The following is a 21,121-nucleotide window of genomic DNA, read 5'->3' as shown; positions in this document are numbered from 1 at the left end:
TTTTATTATGGAGGCTTTCCCAGTTGCAAGCAAATTTTATGTTTTATTACTGATACTTTGCACCATCTTCGCCACCATTTATTTGCAAATGTTTTATGCAATACTTTAGGGCTGTGAAATGATTAATCGCGATTAATCGCATCCAAAATAAAAGTTTGTGTTTACATAATATATCTGTGTGTACTGGGTATAATTTTTTGGTATATATAAATACACACACATCAAGTATATAGTTACGATTTTTTTTTTTTTATATATATATCAAATATTTATATTTATAATATAAATATATATACATTGTATACATAGAAATATTTCTTAAATATATTCACGCATGTGCATGTATTTATATATACCAAATAATTATACCCAGTACACACACATATATTATGTAAATCAGTATATTAATGTTTTCACGGCCCTACAGTACTTACACACAACTTTGGATGGAAACGGCTAATGACACAAAAGTGCACTTCTGTGAGTTTACAAACACACTGTGTTCCACATGTGCCCAAAAATAATTGACACAGAGTCCATTAAATGTATTTGCACCAATTATTAGGCCGCATAAATAATGTAACAAACTTAAGAACGTTTTTTTTTGCATTTTATGCAGAGCACATTTCTGAGATGAGTGCGGCGGTAGACGATAACTAGGGCTGGGGCAATAAAGCGATCAATCGCGATTCGTGGTTCCATTCCAATATTTTCTATTTTATTTCCAATATTTATATTTTAATATGCACCGCCATTCTCTCTCGAATCGATTCTGACCTTAGTTTTTAACAGTAGATGGCGCTCTAGGCTAGTTTTTAACAGCAGATGGCGCTCTAGGCTAGTTTTTAACAGCAGATGGCGCTCTAGGCTAGTTTTTAACAGCAGATGGCGCTCTAGGCTAGTTTTTAACAGATGGCACTCTAGGCTAGTTTTAAACAGCAGATGGCGCTCTAGGCTAGTTTTTAACAGAGATGGCGCTCTAGGCTAGTTTTTAACAGTAGATGGCGCTCTAGGCTAGTTTTTAACAGATGGCGCTCTAGGCTAGTTTTAAACAGCAGATGGCGCTCTAGGCTAGTTTTAAACAGCAGATGGCGCTCTAGGCTAGTTTTTAACAGAGATGGCGCTCTAGGCTAGTTTTTAACAGCAGATGGCGCTCTAGGCTAGTTTTTAACAGAGATGGCGCTCTAGGCTAGTTTTTAACAGAGATGGCGCTCTAGGCTAGTTTTTAACAGCAGATGGCGCTCTAGGCTAGTTTTTAACAGCAGATGGCGCTCTAGGCTAGTTTTTAACAGAGATGGCGCTCTAGGCTAGTTTTTAACAGCAGATGGCGCTCTAGGCTAGTTTTTAACAGCAGATGGCGCTCTAGGCTAGTTTTTAACAGAGATGGCGCTCTAGGCTAGTTTTTAACAGAGATGGTGCTCTAGGCTAGTTTTTAACAGAGATGGCGCTCTATGCTAGTTTTTAATAGAGATGGCGCTCTATGCTAGGTGTTTAACCGCACGCTCAAATGCTAATGAAGAAGAGCGCTCCTGTGTTCGGCTGAGTCTGAGAATGCACTCGCATCTCAGAATGCTTTTATGACGCAAGATTAATGTGAACAGCCACTGCAAACACCCTTGTTATTCGCTTCAACCTTTTCGAACTTTATGAAGAACTTCAGGACTATCGGAAGACCTTTCGCTGTTAAAAAATAAGCTGAGAATCGATTCGAGAGAGAGTCGCGACGCATGTCAGAATCAATCCAGAATCATTTCTCGATTCACAATGCATCGATTTATAATCCCAGCCCTACACTGCAACAGTGCTTTTCTTACTTAGTATTTTTGTCTTGTTTTCAGTCCAAATATCTCAATAAAATATATTTTAAAGGAAATAAATCAAAATTAAGTGAGTTTTTGCCAATGGGGTAATAAACAATCTTTTTTTTCTGACCCCAATGGCAGGTAATTTAGCTTGTTTTAAGCAAAAACTCACTTCATTTTGATTTATTTCCCCAGAAAACAAGACATAATATCTTATGGCATTTTACTCATCTAGTAAATGCATCTTGATTTAAGAATTTTTAGATATTTGGACTGAAAACAAGACAAGAATACTAAGTAAGAAAAGCATTTTTTTGCAGTGTAACGAATACGTAGCTTTAGCGTGACAGATTCCCGCTACGCCTTCCTCACACAAAGATGGTTTCAGATCTCGGTCGCGGCGATGTCGTCGAACGTGACCTCGTTTCCACTGCTCTCGTCGTCCTGTTCTCTCGACTCGAGCTCGAGCTTTAGTTCACGAAGCGATCGCTCCAGATCACGGTTTCTTTCGTACATCTGCACGTAGTTCTGCTGCAACTGCTTCTGGTACCGAATCACTTTATCTTTCTCCTCTTCCCAGCTCTTCCTCTCGCTCTCGAACGCAGCGGCCCGATCGGACGAATGCTGGCGCTCGAACGCGAGCTCGGCCTTGAGTCGCTCGATCTGATGCTTGGAGGCTTTCAGGTCCTCGTTCTCGTGAGACGTCGACTCCTCCAGACGGCTCATTTTCTCTCGGAGGAGCTCGTTCTCGCTCTTGCGGCGCTGCAGCTCGTTCTCGCAGACCTCCAGCTCCAGGGTTCGTGTGTGTGAGGTTGTGTGTGCCTCCTGAAGCTGACTCTGGCACGTCTTCAGCTCCCCACACACGTCTCTCAGTTGCGCGCGCACCGACACCAGTTCCCCGATTCGCTGGGCCAGATCCGCCTGAAGGTCTTTCAGCTGCTGCTTCAGCAACGAAATCTCACCGGACTTCTGGCACACCTGAGGGACACAGCCACAAATGACTTAAAACATGGATGTTACATCTTAAAAGGTGCTGTATGTAACTTTATCACTCTACTAAAGCATAGAGTTTGCATATATTGAGGAAACATGCTGAGTTCACACACTCGTTCCTCTGAAAAACACCAGTTATTTTACTTTGAAATGTGCGTTTCCAGGCTGGAATGTTTGTTATTGGTTTGGTCTGATTCTTCACGTTGCCAATTTGCCTATTTTCATAGTTCATTGCGCTCGTTCCTGTTGCATGTCTCAAACTGGCGACCTGTGTGAGTGTCGAGTCTGAGGAGGCGGAAGAAACGACGATCTCCCATATTTTGAATTTAGACTGCAGTACCGATTTCCACCACTAGTCATCATTCTTACAGACTGCACCTTTAACTGTAATTTCAAGAGGCTTTAAAGCATTAATTCACTTCAGAATTAAAATGTCCTGATAATTTACTCTCCCCCACAAAAAAATTAAAAGGTAAAACAACGATTTCAGATATTGTTGTTTTACTTTGTATTTTTTTCTGTAAATTGCATTTGACTTAGGCTGCATTTACACTGCAGGTCTTGATGCCCAATTCCGATTTGCTGACTATATCCGATTGTTTTGACGACCCGCTTACATCAGCTTTTAAAAGTGTCCCGTATCCGATATTTGCATTTACACTATACACTGCCAAAACAACCAAATGTAGACGTTCTGACCTGGAAAATGAAGTAAAACAGCTCAATATGCAATGGATGCAGAAGCAGACAAAATTATTATAGTGATGCGCAGTTATATCCGCGGGGGCTCTGTGGATAATCCGCGGATCGGGCGGGTCCTAGGCTAAAAAAAATAACATTCTGATTAATTTCGGGTGGGTCGCGGGTGGATATGATAAATCATTATTAACGAAAATATTGACTACATTCTCTTAAATATGAGTATGTTCCATTCCAGTTTAAGTTTCAAGGGAGTAAAGCCTGTTTATGCCATTAAGAAAATGAAATTCTGTCAAATAAATTTCGTTTTAAAGAAATGTTCATTTAAAAGCAGCGCTCATCATCAGTGTATTATGTTACCATTAGAGATGCGCGCATCAACCGTCGCCTCGAGTCCGCTGTTGAAGGTAATGATCATCCATTTATCCTCACGCGTAACAACACATACGAATACATAATTTGACCATCGGGTACGGATACTTACTCGCATTTACTGGGGAATATCCGATTTGTCTGCTTACATGGCAGACGCAAATGCACGTATCCGATTCATATCCGATTTATTACCACATATGAATGAGGCCTGAATCCGATCTGAGAAAATCGGAATCCATGCGTTTTTTTCCTGCTTACACGTTCACCGGTCATATCCGATCTGTGCCACATGAGAGGAAAAAATTGGAATTGGGTCACTTGAACCATGCAGTGTAAATGGGGCCTTAGTCTTTACACGTTTGCTTTGTAAACACTCGGTCTGTTCTTCCGCGTGACCTTTCAACGTGATTACATAATGTGTGGCGCATCACAGCTAGTGCAAGACCAGCATTTGTGGTTAAAAAGTATATAAATGTTTATTTTTGTTATAAAATGTCCGCTGGTTTGTCTAGATAAGACTCTTATTCCTCGGCTGGATCGTGTCGAGACTTTGAAGCTGCACTGAAACTCACATTTGGACCTTCGACCTGTTGGACCCCATTGAAGTCACTATATGGAGGAAAATACTGGAATGTAATTTTATTTCGACTGAAGAAAGAAAGACATTATGATATTGGATGACATGGGGGTTAGTAAATTATCAGGAAATTTTAATTCTGAAGTGAACTAATCCTTTATATCTAGACGGTAAGATTCATTTTCATTAAAGTCCCCCTGCAGTCAATAATTGTATCCTTTAAAACTCATCTTTGATCACCAAAATTACAAATTTAAACGTTTATCCTTGCAAAAAATGTCTTCATGGCGTAACATTTTTTTTATGTAGCTCGACACCCTCGCCTCATTTAGTATACGCGGTTCTAGAAATACTCGTAAAACATGAACCACTTGAGCTGAGGGATTTTTGGTTCATTATATTTACATTTATTCAAAGTCACTTACAAATGAGGAACAGATGCAATTATTCATAGTGCACAATGTTAGTGTGTGTGTGTTTATGGTTGTGGATAGTGTGTTTGTTTCTGATAATCATATGGAGGTTTAGATCTGATTCCACCACAGAGGAACAGAGACGGTGAAGGGTCTGGAAAATGACTTCGAGCCTCGCTTTGAAAGAACAAACCGCTGTAAGAATTAATTGTTTTTAATGCTTGAAGTTCACGTGGAACATGTTGTTGAGGAACATTTTTAAATGTAGGAGGAGACGCAGTAATTCTAGACTTAGATTTCCTCATTTAATGAGTCATGTTCTATTTTTATAGAATGATTCACAATAATTTACATTATAATAAAAAAAAATGTCTTCATGATCTTTTCTTAAAGTCCCCCTGTAGTCAATCATTTTATCCCTTAAAACTCATCTTTGATCACCAAAATTATATATTGAAGCATATTTTCCTTGAAAAAATGCCTTAAAATATCTTTAATGTAACTCGACACCCTTGCCTCATTTAGTATGCGCGGTTCTATGAATATGCAAATGAGCCCCGCCTCCACTCACTCACTCAGCTCAGAGATCCACTGGTTGACGATCACACGTTGATCTGATTGGTTACAAGGTAGTTTGTGACGTCAGAAACACCAGCGATTTCAAAGCGTGTGTTTGAGACTGTCTTTGGTTCACTGCAGTTTTAGAGCCGGCTGAGAAACTCATGCAAAGCAAAATCTTGCTTTTTTTACAAAGCATAGTCTCACGATCTCAGTGAGTCCCTAGCCACGACTGTGATCGGACTCCTCCTCACCTCCCACTTGCTCTCCTCGAGTCTGGGTCCGAGCTGTGTGTGCTCCCGCTCGTAGGAGTTGAGTCTCTCCTCGAGTCTCTGCCGCTCCTGCAGGATCTGCGTCATCTCCTCGTTGTGCTTCTTCTTCTCCTGCTGGAGCTGAAACACCTGGAGCTGCAGGAGCTGATGCTCACGCTGAGCTTTCTGGGACGCTTTCTGCATCTTAGCGGCGCACGTCTGTCTGAACTCCTCCATCTCCAGCTCTGTGCGCTTCTGCCTCTCCTCGTACACCTTAACCAACACACACACACACACACGCACACACACAAGCACACACACAAGCATATCATCTGTTAGAAAGTCTTCAGTTTGAGTTTGGATCATAAACACTTTGGCTGCATTTACACCTCAAGTCTTAATGCACAGATCCGATCTTTTGACCATATCCAATTTTTTTGTCCCGCCTGTTCACACTCACTTTAGACAGGACTGGGATCTGGGGACTGCGATATCTGTGTTTACATTAATTCCCGCCCAAAATGATTTTCGGTGATCGTTTTGCTACGCACATGGTAGACCCCTGGGTTTGAATGGCTGTGCTAATTATTTATATAATTCATGTCGGGTGGTCATGATCTCTCCTCGTACACCTGCACCAACACACACACACACACACACACACACACACACACACACACACACACACACACACACACACACACACACACACACACAGACAGACAGGCATATCATCTGTCAGAAACTAGTCTTCAGTTTCAGTTTGGATCAGGGTTTGAAATGAACAACAGTGGCGGTAACGCTGTCAAATCACGAGCCAATTTGGCGTTTTACTTATTATGTTTACTCATTTTGCTGGAGAAGTTTGTGTAAACAGATTTAGCGCAAATACTCGTGAGTCATCATGATATGTGACCCTGGATCTCAAAACCAGTCTCGAGTCGCACGGGTATATCTATGGCAATATCCAACAATACATTTTACGGGTCAAAATGATCAATTTTTCTTTTAAGCCGAAAATCATTAGGATATTCAGTAAAGATCATGTTCCATGAAGATATTTTGTAAATTTCCTACCGTAAATATATAAAACATGTATTTCTGTGAGTGAATGCAGCACAATCGCCAACATAAATGTAGAACTTTAAAGGAGATTTTCTCAATATTTAGATTTTGTTGCACCCTCAGATTCCAGATTTACAATAGTTGCATCTCGACCAAATATTGTCCTGTCCTAACAAACGGACCACACATCAGTGGACAGCTTATTCATTCAGCTTCAGATTATATATACATCTCAATTAAAATGGGTCACATATAAACAACATTAAAAGCTGTAAATGGTCCTAAAAGAGATGAAAACAGTCACCTGACAGATGGCGGATTCGTTCTCATCCAGGTTTTCCCGGAGTTGCTGTAGCTCCTGATCTCTCTCTCTCAGCTTCTCCTCCAGATCCCTCATGATGTTCTCGTAGACCTCGATGGGTGGAGGCGAAGGTCTTCCCGAACACATATCCGACAGCATCATCTGTCCTCGGCCCCCCAGAGACCCCGAGCTCTTGCTGGACGAGGAGCGCCCGCTGTCGGAGTTCGAGTGTCCCTGAGGTTTGCTCGCCTCGCTCTGGTTATACGCCGGGAGATTCGCTAAAGAGTCGCGAGCCGTTTCCGTCATGGTGAAAGACTGGCTGAACAAACCGTTGCGAACGCCGCTGTACGAACTGCGCCGTTCTGACGTTCTGTCGGGCGAAATCACCTCGTCTTCCGGAGAAAACCTGCTGAGGTTTCCTTGGCTTCCCGAGAGACCGGCGCCGGGTCGCGGAGACAGGAACTGCATGCCGTTCCGGCTCCTGGGAATGACGGGTTTGAAGGCAGTGGGTCTGATTATGGCCTGCTGAGCATTCTGGGAGAAAACAGAGTCAGAAATGATGAGTAACGGGAGCATTAGCATGTAAACACTGATAAAAATACAGGAGGTTTTAGTGACGTCTACTGGATGATTCTCCGGAATACTAGTATCTGCTAGTAATACTAGTATCAGAAAAAGATCTTTCTAGAAGATGTTTAAAAACAAACACTACCATTGCCACCACCTTGTGCTCAGAAATATAAATAAATCAAATCAAATAAATTCAAATGTTGATAAGTAATAATTATATAATGCTGGCTAATATGGGACAGATTTAAAAGTGAAAAACAAAAATTAAGTTAAAGATGCAGTGTGTAATATTTAGGAGGATCTGTTGACAGAAATGCAATATCAGACACATAACGATGGTTTCAGTGGTGTATAAAGACCTTACATAATGAACCGTTATGTGTTTATTAGCTTAGAATGAGGCGTTTCTCTCTACACACACCGCGGGTCCGCTTACATCGACATGTTTCTACGGTGGCCCTGAACGGACAAACGTGTTTCGTCACTATGTTGTTCTTCGCGTAAAGAAGCTCGCTAAAGTCAGCGAATAAAACACTGACACAATGATGAACAGGTGACAATAATATTCGCAATAACATATCATTTACTGAATAATCAAGTAAACCTAATTTCTTCATTTATCTTTGTAAAGAAACCTCATTGTTTAACTGGCTACTCTCTGCTGTCTAAGACGACGACATCACTTCCTGTCGGCCACCGTCACTTCTGTTGGGTGCAATTCACAACCTCACCACTAGATGCCACTTAAAATTACACACTGCACCTTTAAATAAACACTTTATTTTTTTGTATTTTTTTTAACTCCAACTTTCCCTTTACAGTCATCAAGCGCTCACTTAATGAATATTTAAAAAATTCAATTGGATAAAATAAATAAAATATTGATGAATTAAATGTAATCAAATTTCTAATATTGGCTGATTTGATGCAAATAAAAAAATTAAAAAAAATATTTTTATAAAAAAAACTTAAACACTACACACTTAATAAATACATATATATATATATATATAAATTAAATATTGATACATTTATTGTAATATAAGTTTGTTGGCTGATATGATGCAGATTTATTTTTTTTAAATAAACTTTTTTTTTTTTCATTTATTTATTTGTTTAACTGACTACCTTTGCACTCATCAAGCGCTCACTTAATAAATATAAAAAAATTCTATTGAATTAAATAAAATAAAATATTGATAAATGTAATAAAATGTCTAATATTGGTTGATATAATGCAATTTAATTTTTTTAATAAACGCTTTTTATTTTTATTTATTTATTTTTGTGCTTTATTATGGTAGCGATAAGAGAGTATAGAGGGGAACAGGATCTTTTTATTAATCCCTAATCCTGTACTCACCCTTTTCTTTTTTTTCATGTGAAATTTCTGATATTTTAATAAAAATTACAAGTATAAAAAAAATGTGTTTGCAAAAAAACAAAAACATAATGAATCGTTCAAAATAAGACCAGAAACATGCAGTAAGAAAATTATTACAAAAATTCTTTCAATTAGGCCTGATTACTCACCCTTTCTAACTGTCCAGACACAGGAACCAGTTTCGGAGGCCCATCCACACCAGCCATTCCCACATCCAAATGATTATCATTCCAGTCCCGTATCAAGTCCTCATGGGAATATGATCGCGTGCCAAAGCCTTTCGCTCTGCCGACGATTCCTCTCCTCTTGCTGGATGGGGTTCGACTTCCAACCTGTGAAGCGTCGGATAACAGGCGTCCCGATCCCGGCGTTCCCTTGCGGAAGTTGGTGCTGACCTCTATGTTGTCTCGGTCGGGATAAGTGATGTGATTGGGCTTCATGCTGCTGACGGCTCCCATCGCTCCCATCTGGCCTGGTCCAGAGTGGTCAATGGACACGGGAAGAGACTGGATCAGCGCCATGGCTGACGACCCGGGAGCTCAGAAAACCTGCGCACAGTCAAACCACACATCACTCAGACAGCAGATATCATTCTCACTAGTGTGATCAGGACACTAGAGTTCATTTGTGCAAGTGAGGAGAGCAAAATAAAGTAAACTGTGACATATTACACCCCAAAAAACCCCAGTAAAATATATCAAACCAAAACTGATTGGGACACTTTGAGCTGATCATGTTTTGCTGAAGTGTGTTTTCTTTAATTTCTAATGCTCTTTTTACACACAGACTGAACACAATGAAGCATTGTTTGGTGATTGGTTGAGCTAAACTGGTATTATCTAATTGTGTAGTTAAATTTAACAGCTGACAGATATTCAACATAATTCATGTGTGAGACAGTCTAACAGAAGGACGGACAAAACCAGCCAAGTTCATAACTATGAGTTCTGCTCATATTTTATTACCGTTTTCTAAACTATAGCGAATAAACTGATAATGTGAGAAATGTTGAAGGTGTCTGAGTAAACTTTGGTTTGACTGTAGATGAGAGACACGTTATTGGAGCTTGTGTTGCTAGACCATCATTAAAACCAGTACAGTCCTGCGAGGGTTCATGCTAATCATTAGCACTGACTCACTTGCGCTCATCATATGGGATTAATCTAGATTAGAGTAATGAATCCTAGTTTGATTGCCTCAACAGTTTAAAACAATACGAGCACTAAAGCTGATTAAATCTCTCCTAACCGTTAATAACATTTGCGTTTGCTTAAAATAAAATGTCAAGGAGAAACGGTGTGTTTTACTTCTGTGTTTCAGAGAATGACTGTTCAAACTGGTTAAACAAGTTTTAAAGCTAGACTGGTTATCCATCCCAAACTCAGGTCATCGAGTCTGACCAGGTCGGGCGTCAAACTGATCATGATTCCTTTGATGGAGCAGAAATTACACATTTAACCTTTAACCAACAGCCTACGCCGACTAGAGCTGGAGCACGTTGTTATTTTAAAGGTGAAAATCCAGCTTTTAATGTTGTTTATGTGTCTATATGGTGTTTTTAATACGCTTTAAGACAAACCATGTGTAAATTCATAAGTCGTACAACTTATTCATACAACTACCTTGTAACCAATCAGATCAACGTGTGATCGTCAACCAGTGGATCTCTGAGCTGAGTGAGTGAGTGGAGGCGGGGCTCATTTGCATATTCATAGAACTGCGCATAATAAATGAGGCAAGGGTGTCGAGTTACACTCAAGATATTTGAATGTAAGAAAAAAATGTTTAAATATATAATTTTGGTGATCAAAGATGAGTTTTAAGCGATACAATAATTGACTACAGGGAGACTTTAAGAAAAGATCATGAAGACACTTTTTTTTTTATTATAATGTAAATTATTGTGAATCATTCTATAAAAATAGAACATGACTCATTAAATGAGGAAATCTAAGTCTAGAATTACTGCGTCTCCTCCTACATTTAAAAATGTGCCTCAACAACATGTTCCACGTGAACTTCAAGCATTAAAAACAATTAATTCTTACAGCGGTTTGTTCTTTCAAAGCGAGGCTCGAAGTCATTTTCCAGACCCTTCACCGTCTCTGTTCCTCTGTGGTGGAATCAGATCTAAACCTCCATATGATTATCAGAAACAAACACACTATCCACAACCATAAACACATACACACTAACATTGTGCACTATGAATAATTGCATCTGTTCCTCATTTGTAAGTGACTTTGAATAAATGTAAATATAGTGAACCAAAAATCCCTCAGCTCAAGTGGTTCATGTTTCACGAGGAACATGAACTGGGTCAGTGTTCGAGCCGTCATGATCACAGATACACATCTCTTCCTTAAATACACGTCTCCGTCTCACAGAAATACACTGATCTTCTTCAGCGTTCGACACACACGGGTTACAAGTAAACATGGTGTTGTATTCAGAGTCCTGACACTAAACAGCGTGACTTCAGTGAAAAACCCTTTCTAAAGCCTCCTACTTTCCTGACAAATCTGACATTTTCTCCAAGACAACAATGAGATTAAATGGAGAACAATGAGGTTTTTGCTTGAAAGTCACATGTACTTGCATTTCCTTTTTTCACATGGAAGTTCATCACAATGCAGAGTTGTGAACGTTCCCACATGTTGTTGACCTGTTTCTCCAGAGAAAAACACTCTAATCTCTCGTTTCAGAAGAGATCTCCACAACTGCTCAGATTCAAGAGATGAACCTCGATATGAACCTTTCATCACTGATTTGAGCTGCTCCACATTCACTGTATATCTCTAAACTCTCCGGTTCACACACAACTGTTTTTGCAGGTCAGTTAAGAGAAAAAACAAGGTTTTGAGACGAAAGTTGAATGTATTTTAACTTGAGCGCCACATTTTTATAACACTGCGTCACACATGAGAAGCTGCGATGGTCAAACACGTTCAGCAAGCGCGTTTACACTGAAAAACACCGGAGAAGTAGCGCAGTGGAGCGTAAAAACACCGGAGAAGTAGCGCAGTGGAGCGTAAAAACACCGGAGAAGTAGCGCAGTGGAGCGTAAAAACACCGGAGAAGTAGCGCAGTGGAGCGTAAAAACACCGGAGAAGTAGCGCAGTGGAGCGTAAAAACACCGGAGAAGTAGCGCAGTGGAGCGTAAAAACACCAGAATCTGATTTATTTCTCCTGAGGAATATCAGGAGAAACATCTCAAGACAGAGAAGTTGATGCTTTATTTAGTCTCTAAACAATGAGGTCCTTAGGCGAGAGAATGATTGAACTAAGATTGAACTATTGCCTGTCAAACAGACACCGTTTCAGCACACACACACACACACACACACACACACACACGGTTCTTCTTTAATCACATACCTGATGTTAAATCCTGCATGTCGTCCGGTTCTGTGACACTGATACTGATGTGTGTCCGTCAGTGCGCTTCACTTTCTCTCTAGTGCTTCAGTCTCTCTCTGTCTCAGTGTGTGTGTGTGTCCAAGGGAAACTCATTTCTCCGCTGCACGTGTGTAATGTAGCTCGTCTCGTTCTCAAACCCCTTCAAGCTCTCGCACTCTCTCTCTCCGTCTCTCTCTCTCTCCATCTCTCTCTCCATCTCTCTCTCTCCATCTCTCTCTCCGTCTCTCTCTCTCCATCTCTCTCTCCATCTCTCTCTCTCCATCTCTCTGTCCTTCAGTGTCTTGATTCGTTTCTTTGTTACATTATGTACTCATGGTGTGTGTGTGTGTGTGTGTGTGTGTGTGTGTGTGTGTGTGTGTGTGTGTGTGTAATGTTGTGGAAAGTAAGTAAATTACTTAAGTAATGCATTACAATATTGCGGTACTCCCTTAAAAAGTAACTAATTGTGTTACTTAGTTACTTATTAGGAAAAGTAATGTGTTGCGTTACTTTTGCGTTACTTTTTCTTCCCTGGGTTGGGCTTACTTTTTTTTTATAGCAAAAAAGTTATATTTTTGGGCAAATGTAAAACCCTTTCAGACCAAAATTGAAATTATAAAACTGAAGGAAATGCAAATTCACGTGTAGAAAGTTTAACACTTCAACAATAAAAACAAAAAATCTAAAATCATTTTTGCCTATGATTTAACTGAATTATCGAAGATCAGCAGCAAGTACATTTGTCAATAAAGTGAGATTAAATGCATACTTTTTTTATTTATTATTTAACATATTTAATTATTGGAGGTTTGCGTATTCTTATTTTGCATTTCACTGATTTTATTCATTTTGAGGAATACTGAATCTTTTGTGCAAGAGAGATTAGTAAATGCATGCTCACAGAACGACAGTAACCATCATGTTCACACACACACACACACACACACACACACACACACACACACACACACATCGTCTCTGCGTCTCTCAACATGAGGACAGGAGAGCTGTCAGTCAATAAATGTGAAAAGAAACTAACTCGGATATTTTGCTGTAGTTACTAGAAAAAAAGTAATCTGATTACATAACTCAAGTTACTTGTAATGAGTTACACACAACACTGGTTGTGGGAATATTCCACGATTAAGCAACACTGACAATGCTAGTCCGTACAGAATGATTAAACGCAACAACGTGACTCTTTTAGGCCACACACACACACACACCGCAGAAGTTCTCATCCAGGGGGTCGGGTCCACTAAATTACATAAAACAAGACAAACCAAGGTTTAAAATAAGCTTTCAAGAAAATCAAGATGTTAAGATATTTCTTACTTTAATACATTTTTTGTCTCTTTGAAGAAGCAGGATTCTCGTGGTTTCTAGACCTGGAAATGAATCAAATCCTAAAATACCATAGGCATTTTTATTAATGAATAGATACGTCATGATCTAAAACATTTTATCGGGTAGAAATTGTTAGTAAAAAAATCTTTTAAAGATAAAGTTAAAGTGTGAAAATTGTTTTAAAAGACCCTTAATGTTCAGTAATATTGTTGATTTGGCTGTTAATTTACACAAAAAACGTGTTTTGGCTGCACGAACATCACGAACGCCATGCTAATGCGTATTACGTGTTCAGTCTGTAGTGTTTAATCTCCATCTAAAGGCCTGACAGCAGAATACAGCGCTTTTATTCCTTTTCGCGGATCGTTTTGATAATGGTGTCGCCATACACGGAAAACTCAAAGAAAAACGTCTCCGTTTTAAGCACATCGTTGTCGTGTAAACGTACCCTCAGATGAGAACATAATAAACTGAATTGAGCTGAATAATGACTCTATGCAACAGTTACTGAACTGAACCCAATCAACACCGAACTCATCTGATAATTAACTAATGTCTCTGTTAAGCTGCTTTCTTGTTTCGCTGTATTAAGTTTGCAACATTATCTGTTATTTTCCTATTTATTACTGCGAAGCTGCTTTGAAACGATCTGTACTGTAGCGGACTAATGATGCAATTACATACATACAAGTGCAACAAGGTTTCATTAGCATTAAAACTACAAACATGTGTTTCTGAACACCTTCAGATGTGGATTTACTCCAGGAGTTTATAGACGAGCTAATTTTGCATCTTTGTAAAGTATTCTAGGCCACAGATCTGTGCGATCAAACCTCAGGAGAACTATCTTTATGATTCACACGCAGTCTAGACGTCTACAACATGAACATAAGAATACATTGTATGTAAACACACATCAGGTGATCCCAAAACCAGCCAATTAAGACCAATTAGTTGATTTAATGACTAAAACCGGTATGAGCAACACTAGTTGTAAACCGAGAACGACAGTGACAAACGAAGCCGTAAATACAAACACACATTAAATTCATCATCGCACTTCCAGAGGAAAGTTTTGAATGAGTGTGAAGTGCTGGTGTATATATAGCCTTGTGTAAGTAGGCTACAGCGTGCTGTGTGTCTCTCTCAGGTCCTGTAAATGGGTCACACTGGACACGGTTAAACTGGTTCCACAGGCGACCAGAGAACAGAGCGACACGAGACAAGAAAATATATGCATGATCAGCCCCGAAACACACACACACCTTTAGTCAACGTTTACCCACACACGTCTTTCCTGTGTTGAAGACGGCAAGAACAAATATAATGAATATAGTGCATATAAACGCTCCTCAGTTGAGTTTATGGTCACTGAAATGCTTTCCTGAGGTTAAACGAGACATTACGTGAAATATTCACATTAAAAGCTGCTTTATTGACATATTTCCGTGATTGAAACACTGATTGTTTTCAGGAAGTTGTTCTGTATCTTTTAAAGTTCTTTCGTGTTTATTTGGTGCGGTAACTAGTAGTAAAGAGGAAGAGATGATCGGTTCGCGTATCGAAATTTAATTTCGGACGTATATTTTCAGTTTCTGAAATATTGGTGCATCACTAGTGAAAAGAATGCATGTGTGTGATTTCATGAACTTTTCATGTATATATAGAGGATATTTAGATATATAGGATATATAGAACTAATCATTTGTTAACAAGCATGTATTCTATACTTCAATGATCTCATTGTTTCTGCCTTAAATTATTACATTGTTTAAATACATTTTTAGCTAAATGTGATTGTTTCTGAAATACATAACTGACTCTTAATTGTAATGTAATGCATTTTCAGTAAATCTGCTTTGAAATGATGTGTATTGTGAAAAGCGCTGTACAAATAAATGTGAAATGAAGTGAATTAACTAAAAACTATGTATAATTAAATGCAATTAAAAGCATCTGCCAAATGCATTAACGTAATGTATTTCTAAGGAAAGTTTTAATGTAATTTTTGTTTTATAGGCGTGAATGTTGACCGAATCCTGAACCGGTGAGTCTAAAGCGTGTGCAGCCCTGCGGTCTTCCTCACGGCCCAGTTTGAGCTTGTGTTTCTGTGCCGGGACACAGAGATCCGGACAGCTCCCGGAGCCGGCCGTGCCAAGCTTTCACTGGGAACACTGGCAACAACAGACCTACTTTAGATGACCAAAAAAACACAGAAATCACTGAGGTTTAACCCACGAAAGACCAGAAGAGAATCATCTGAGAGTCCTGACATGAACTGAGACTTTTCCTTCTGCCCGTTAAATCCCCATGAAATCAAAAATGACAATTCTAGTTTGTTTTTTGTTTTTATGGAATATTGCAGTGTTTATTCTAAATGATTTACAGGTGCACATCATCATTATTGTGTTAATAATCGTGAATCAGAATAAGTTCCTCTTGCAGCATCCCTTCTCTGATGATGTGGGCGGGGCTATAACCTGTCACTCACATGAGCTCAGCCAATAGCAAACCACAACCATCCAATCAATTCCCCACGGACACAATCAAGCCCCGCCCACATTTGTCCTTGTTCCAGAAGCGTTTCACTTCGGATATACGGCACAATAGAGAAAAGAACACCACATCAAGCCGACTTTAATTCACCCCATAAAAAAAGTCTAATTTACTCCACATCATGTTTAGTTTAAACTGAAAAAAGTCGTGCATCTCTTTGTTGTTCATTCAACAACAGCTCAAATTGTCTGCCGAGCTCCAAAAAGGACAATAAAATCCTAAAAGCACCATTAAAAAAAAGTATCATAACAATAATGCATAAGCCTGTGCACAAAAATATTAATATAATTTTCTTTGAGTCTGTTAAGTCACAAAAAAGCATTGCATGACTTCAGAAGATGCTTTGATTGTGCTTTTTCATCATTCCGAGTCTCTGATCTTTGTCTGCTTTCACTGTATGAAAAGATCATATTCGCTGAATCTCCTTTAATATTCGACTTATATAATAACATACAGATTTGAAAAGAAATGAAGGTGAGAACATCATCATGTTAGGCTCGTTTATCTCTTTATGAGTGTATACATCACGGCCAGGACTTTATATAAACAGACTTCTGCTGATGCTTTTCAAAATTAACTAATCTCAAGCATCTCAATCATAACTGAGACCTTTAACTCGCACGAAAGGCTTCCTCCGCTCTAACGCCGGCTCTATAAATAGCGAGTGTATTAATAGCGTTTACAGAGAACTATGGGTTACGGGGAGCCACGCCTGATTTATGTTCATATCAAATATAATCTAATTATATTAATAGATTACAGAACAAACTCGATGAAAGGAGAATCTCACAAAGCCTTTCAAGAGCATGACTGAAAGTGAAGCCTATTTTAGGACCATTAACATCGTCTGTGTGTGTTTTACTGTAATTAGATTGATTGAGATGTGGGGGTGAAATGAAACGCCACTGGAGCTGGAACACTCGTTTTAATGGTCATTTTCTCTCATTTTTCACACACACTCAGATTCTTTCCTGAGAAACCTTGAGATGCTCCCAGAGGACCAATAACAAGAACATCAACAAGTGGCTGCACAGGAAATGAGGTCATCAAACTGTGTGTGTGTGTGTGTGTGTGTGTGTGTGTTTACAGCCTGGAGGAACAGCGGATGTGGGTTTGACCATCATGAGCTTCAGCCACAGAATGTCTTATAATAACTCATAGAGTTTCACTGTCAGCAACTGTAAACGCCTACAAACCTGAAACACTGGAACAAGAAGATCAATAATGAAAATAAAGCCTGTGGTCCTGATTGGCTGAGCAGCGTCTCTTAGCTCCGCCCTCAAACACTGTAGTGTATCTGAGACTGGAGAGTTTGGTTTGTGTTGTTCGTGTGGAGAAGACGCTGTTTTCTGAGATTGAGACGGTAAAACCCACGCCATCGTCACTGTTCGTATCACTGTGATCAAGAGCTGAGATTCAGATATGATAATGAGCGTTTGCTTTCTGACCAATCAGAGCAGAGCAGCTCTCAGAGAGGCGGGGCTTAATCCTCGATGGAAGTGTTTCAGACACTGAGAGGAAAGAGCTGACGCTGCAGTGCAGATTATGAGGACATTACAGTGTTTTTGACTTTATATGCATGTAAAACTATTCAAGAGACTCTAAACAACATTAGGAACCGTTAAAATAGCACAATAGTGCACTTCAACTAAAATCCCGAAGCCTAAACAAGAACTGAACTAGAATTTCCCGAGCGATAAGGAAGTGTTCTCAGGTTTCCTCAGGGATGTAGATCTGTCAAGCGAAGACTTTAAGAGTTTACACACAAACACAAGAGCGACAGGTAGAGCCAGGATAAATGAACATGATGACATTAATGTTTGTATTACTGATGGCTCAGTGTGTGGGATCGACAACAGTATTCACTGACTGATCCTTTGTATGAACAAATAACAAAGTCAAGCGTATTCATCGTCAGTCAGGGTCTTAACGAGGGACAGACGGTCACACCCAGATCGCCCGGATTAGGAGAGAGAGCGATTAAGGCAGAGCTGATATCTCAGATGAATGCAGTAAACAGCCAGTAATGAGCAGAGAGACGGTCCTCCGCTGATGTCTGCTCACGACTGGAGTCAGAGGATGTGGAGCGTCTGCAATCAGAGGACTGACTAATCTAACACTTGATTAAAGAACGACTGGCCCCAGTGAAACGCAGATGATGGGGTCACTGGGGGATCCAGGTTCATGCAGTCAGTGTTTGTCTCGAGCCTCGTGTGTTTGTGCAACATCGCCGCTGATGATTGGATGCCGCCTACATGCACTGAAGTCACGTGACAACATTGTTTATCGTGGAATGGCAATATATTTATAAAGCACAATTTAATACACCAGAGTTGTGCAAACCTGCTGGTGCATTTACTAATGAGTGTGTGTCAGTAGTAGCAGTGTGCGCTGCACAACATCCAGTAGAAGAAGAGTTAATTACTGAATTTAAAAATAAGCAGAAATAATGCAAGATTGGTCGGGTCAGAGGTCATGCGTCGGGTCAGAGGTCACTCGTCATGCGTCAGGTCAGAGGTCAAGCGTCATGCGTCGGGCCAGAGGTCAAGCGTCATGCGTCGGGTCAGAGGTCAAGCATCATGTGTTGGGTCAGAGGTCACTCGTCATGCGTCATGTCAGAGGTCACTCGTCATGCGTCGGGTTAGAGGTCACTCGTCATGCGTCGGGTCAGAGGTCACTCGTCATGCGTCGGGTCAGAGGTCACTCGTCATGCGTCGAGTCAGAGGTCACTCGTCATGCGTCGGGTCAGAGGTCACTCGTCATGCGTCGGGTCAGAGGTCACTCGTCATGCGTCATGTCAGAGGTCACTCGTCATGCGTCGGGTTAGAGGTCACTCGTCATGCGTCGGGTCAGAGGTCACTCGTCATGCGTCGGGTCAGAGGTCACTCGTCATGCGTCGAGTCAGAGGTCATGCGTCGGGTCAGAGGTCACTCGTCATGTGTCGGGTCAGAGGTCATGCGTCGGGTCAGAGGTCACTCGTCATGCGTCGGGTTAGAGGTCGCTCGTCATGCGTCGGGTTAGAGGTCAAGCGTCATGCGTCAGGTTAGAGGTCAAGCGTCATGCGTCGGGTCAGAGGTCAAGCGTCATGTGTTGGGTCAGAGGTCGCTCATCATGCGTCACGTCAGAGGTCACTCGTCATGCGTCGGGTCAGAGGTCACTCGTCATGCGTCGCATCAGAGGTCACTCGTCATGCGTCAGGTCAGAGGTCATCGTCGGGTCAGAGGTCACTCGTCATGCGTCGCATCAGAGGTCACTCGTCATGCGTCAGGTCAGAGGTCATCGTCGGGTCAGAGGTCACTCATCATGCGTCGGGTTAGAGGTCATGTGTCAGGTCAGAGGTCACTCATCATGCGTCAGGTCAGAGGTCATCGTCAGGTCAGAGGTCACTCTTTCAATGAACTGACTCCTGTACGGCCGTAACTGAAAGCCAGTGATTATAGTTTATAAAGTTATAAATATGGATATTGTTCTTGGCTTCAGACGGCCTTATTAACCCCTGCCGGCGTATGGATTATTGTTATGATGATGACTCAAAATCTCAGCCTCCATTCACTGCCATTATAACACTGGGAAGATATTGTTTAATATAACTCTGATTGTGTTTGGCTGAAAGAAGTCATAAACACAAGGATGGCTTGAGAGTCAATAAAGGGATATTTTTCATTTTTGGGACTAAACAATCCCTTTAAGTCATTTCCCCTATGGAGAAAGTTAATGGGATTTTCCTGGATTTCAGGCATTACAACTCACTGATACTTTCAGGATTACAGAGTGTTGCTGCAACCTACACCAGCCAGACCTTGACCATTCGAGGTCCATGAAACCAAAACTGACCGTTCCTATTTTTATTTTTTTTAAATACTGCAGTATATATTATAAATGATTTATGCACATCGTTTTAAATTCATGAGCCTCGTAATCTTCAATCAAAATAACTCTCTTCTCTGACTGGCACGAGGGCGGGGCTATAACCTGTCACTCACATGAGATCCGCCAATAGCAAACCACAACCATCCAATCAATTGGGTTCCCTGTGTGTGTGTGTTTGTGTGTGTATATAGGTTTAAAATCCCCTGTTCTATTAATAGTATTTGATCGATTAACCAAGAGATCATCAAAGGTTAATCGAAACTTCATCTGACAGCTGATGTCAACAGCGACTGGTTAAATGCTGAACTAATGAAGAAGGAAGTTTGTGCTGTTTATTGTAAACAGACAGAACTGACATGTATCACAGAGCTGATAAACAATGATACGAATAATAACAGTGAGTGACTGTTAATACACATGAAGGGCATTGTTAAAGTTATTTCCTCGCCAGATAACCTTTCTGTGTCGTAAACCGAAGAAACATTCACGCTTTCAAAACAACCTGAGGAGGAAAAACCTGCTTCAATGTCAATACGAGCCGCTCGCACAGTTCATAACTCATCTCATCTGTACAAACATGATAATAAAGTATATCACTCTGTAAGTCATCCGATTACTGAACAGAAGAATCGCCTGTACTCACCATACTGTATCTCACACAGGGTTTGTTACTGTCCAGGTTTAATATCGTTCACTTTCTGCGCTTGTTCAGCTGTGGCTGAAGTTCCCGATGCGCGTCCCCGATAGCCCCTCCCCCTTCATTCACTCTCTACTGTACGAGCGTTACAGTCATACTATGACGAAGCACTGCCTCGTGAATATTAATTGCACACTGTGGCGCTCGGCTTCACTGATTGGCTAAGAGCCTGGCACTGGTGGGCGGGTGCTACTGAGATAGCCAATTAACTCTGTAGAAGAGGGTTGGCATAATTAATATTAATAACGTTTGGTGACGACGCTC

General features: G+C 40.5%; 2 protein-coding genes across 2 annotated transcripts in view; one reads left to right on the top strand and one right to left on the bottom strand.

The window, feature by feature from the left end:
* The window catches only part of pdzd7b (PDZ domain containing 7b), a 35,293-nt gene extending 19,241 nt beyond the window's left edge, over positions 1-16,052 (top strand). Inside the window, exon 17 of the mRNA XM_081392848.1 lies at positions 15,754-16,052. The gene's annotated coding sequence lies outside the window, so the exon portion shown is untranslated. The remainder of the gene's footprint in view (positions 1-15,753) is intronic.
* Positions 268-20,892, bottom strand: lzts2b (leucine zipper, putative tumor suppressor 2b). The gene is made up of 5 exons (XM_081392852.1): positions 20,804-20,892; positions 9,138-9,536; positions 7,038-7,568; positions 5,672-5,941; positions 268-2,780 (listed from the first exon to the last, which is right to left on the bottom strand). Exons 2-5 carry the CDS (start codon positions 9,507-9,509, stop codon positions 2,187-2,189), a joined length of 1,767 nt encoding a protein of 588 aa, XP_081248978.1. The 5' UTR covers positions 9,510-9,536; positions 20,804-20,892; the 3' UTR covers positions 268-2,186.
* Positions 20,893-21,121: the final 229 nt, after the last annotated feature.

Source organism: Scardinius erythrophthalmus (genome assembly GCF_964197995.2).
Source record: "Scardinius erythrophthalmus genome assembly, chromosome: 18".
In the NCBI taxonomy this organism is placed as follows: Eukaryota; Metazoa; Chordata; class Actinopteri; order Cypriniformes; family Leuciscidae; genus Scardinius; species Scardinius erythrophthalmus.
This window is presented reverse-complemented; position numbering and strand designations above follow the sequence as displayed.

Bases quoted from the DNA above. Each gene is read 5' to 3' on its own strand.
- lzts2b (XM_081392852.1), bottom strand. From the start codon at position 9,509: ATGGCGCTGATCCAGTCTCTTCCCGTGTCCATTGACCACTCTGGACCA. The intron at 5,942-7,037 runs GTGACTGTTTTC...GTGTTGGTTAAG, and splicing joins ACGAATCCGCCATCTGTCAG to GTGTACGAGGAGAGGCAGAA. The intron at 2,781-5,671 runs GTGAGGAGGAGT...TGTGTCCCTCAG, and splicing joins TCGAGGAGAGCAAGTGGGAG to GTGTGCCAGAAGTCCGGTGA.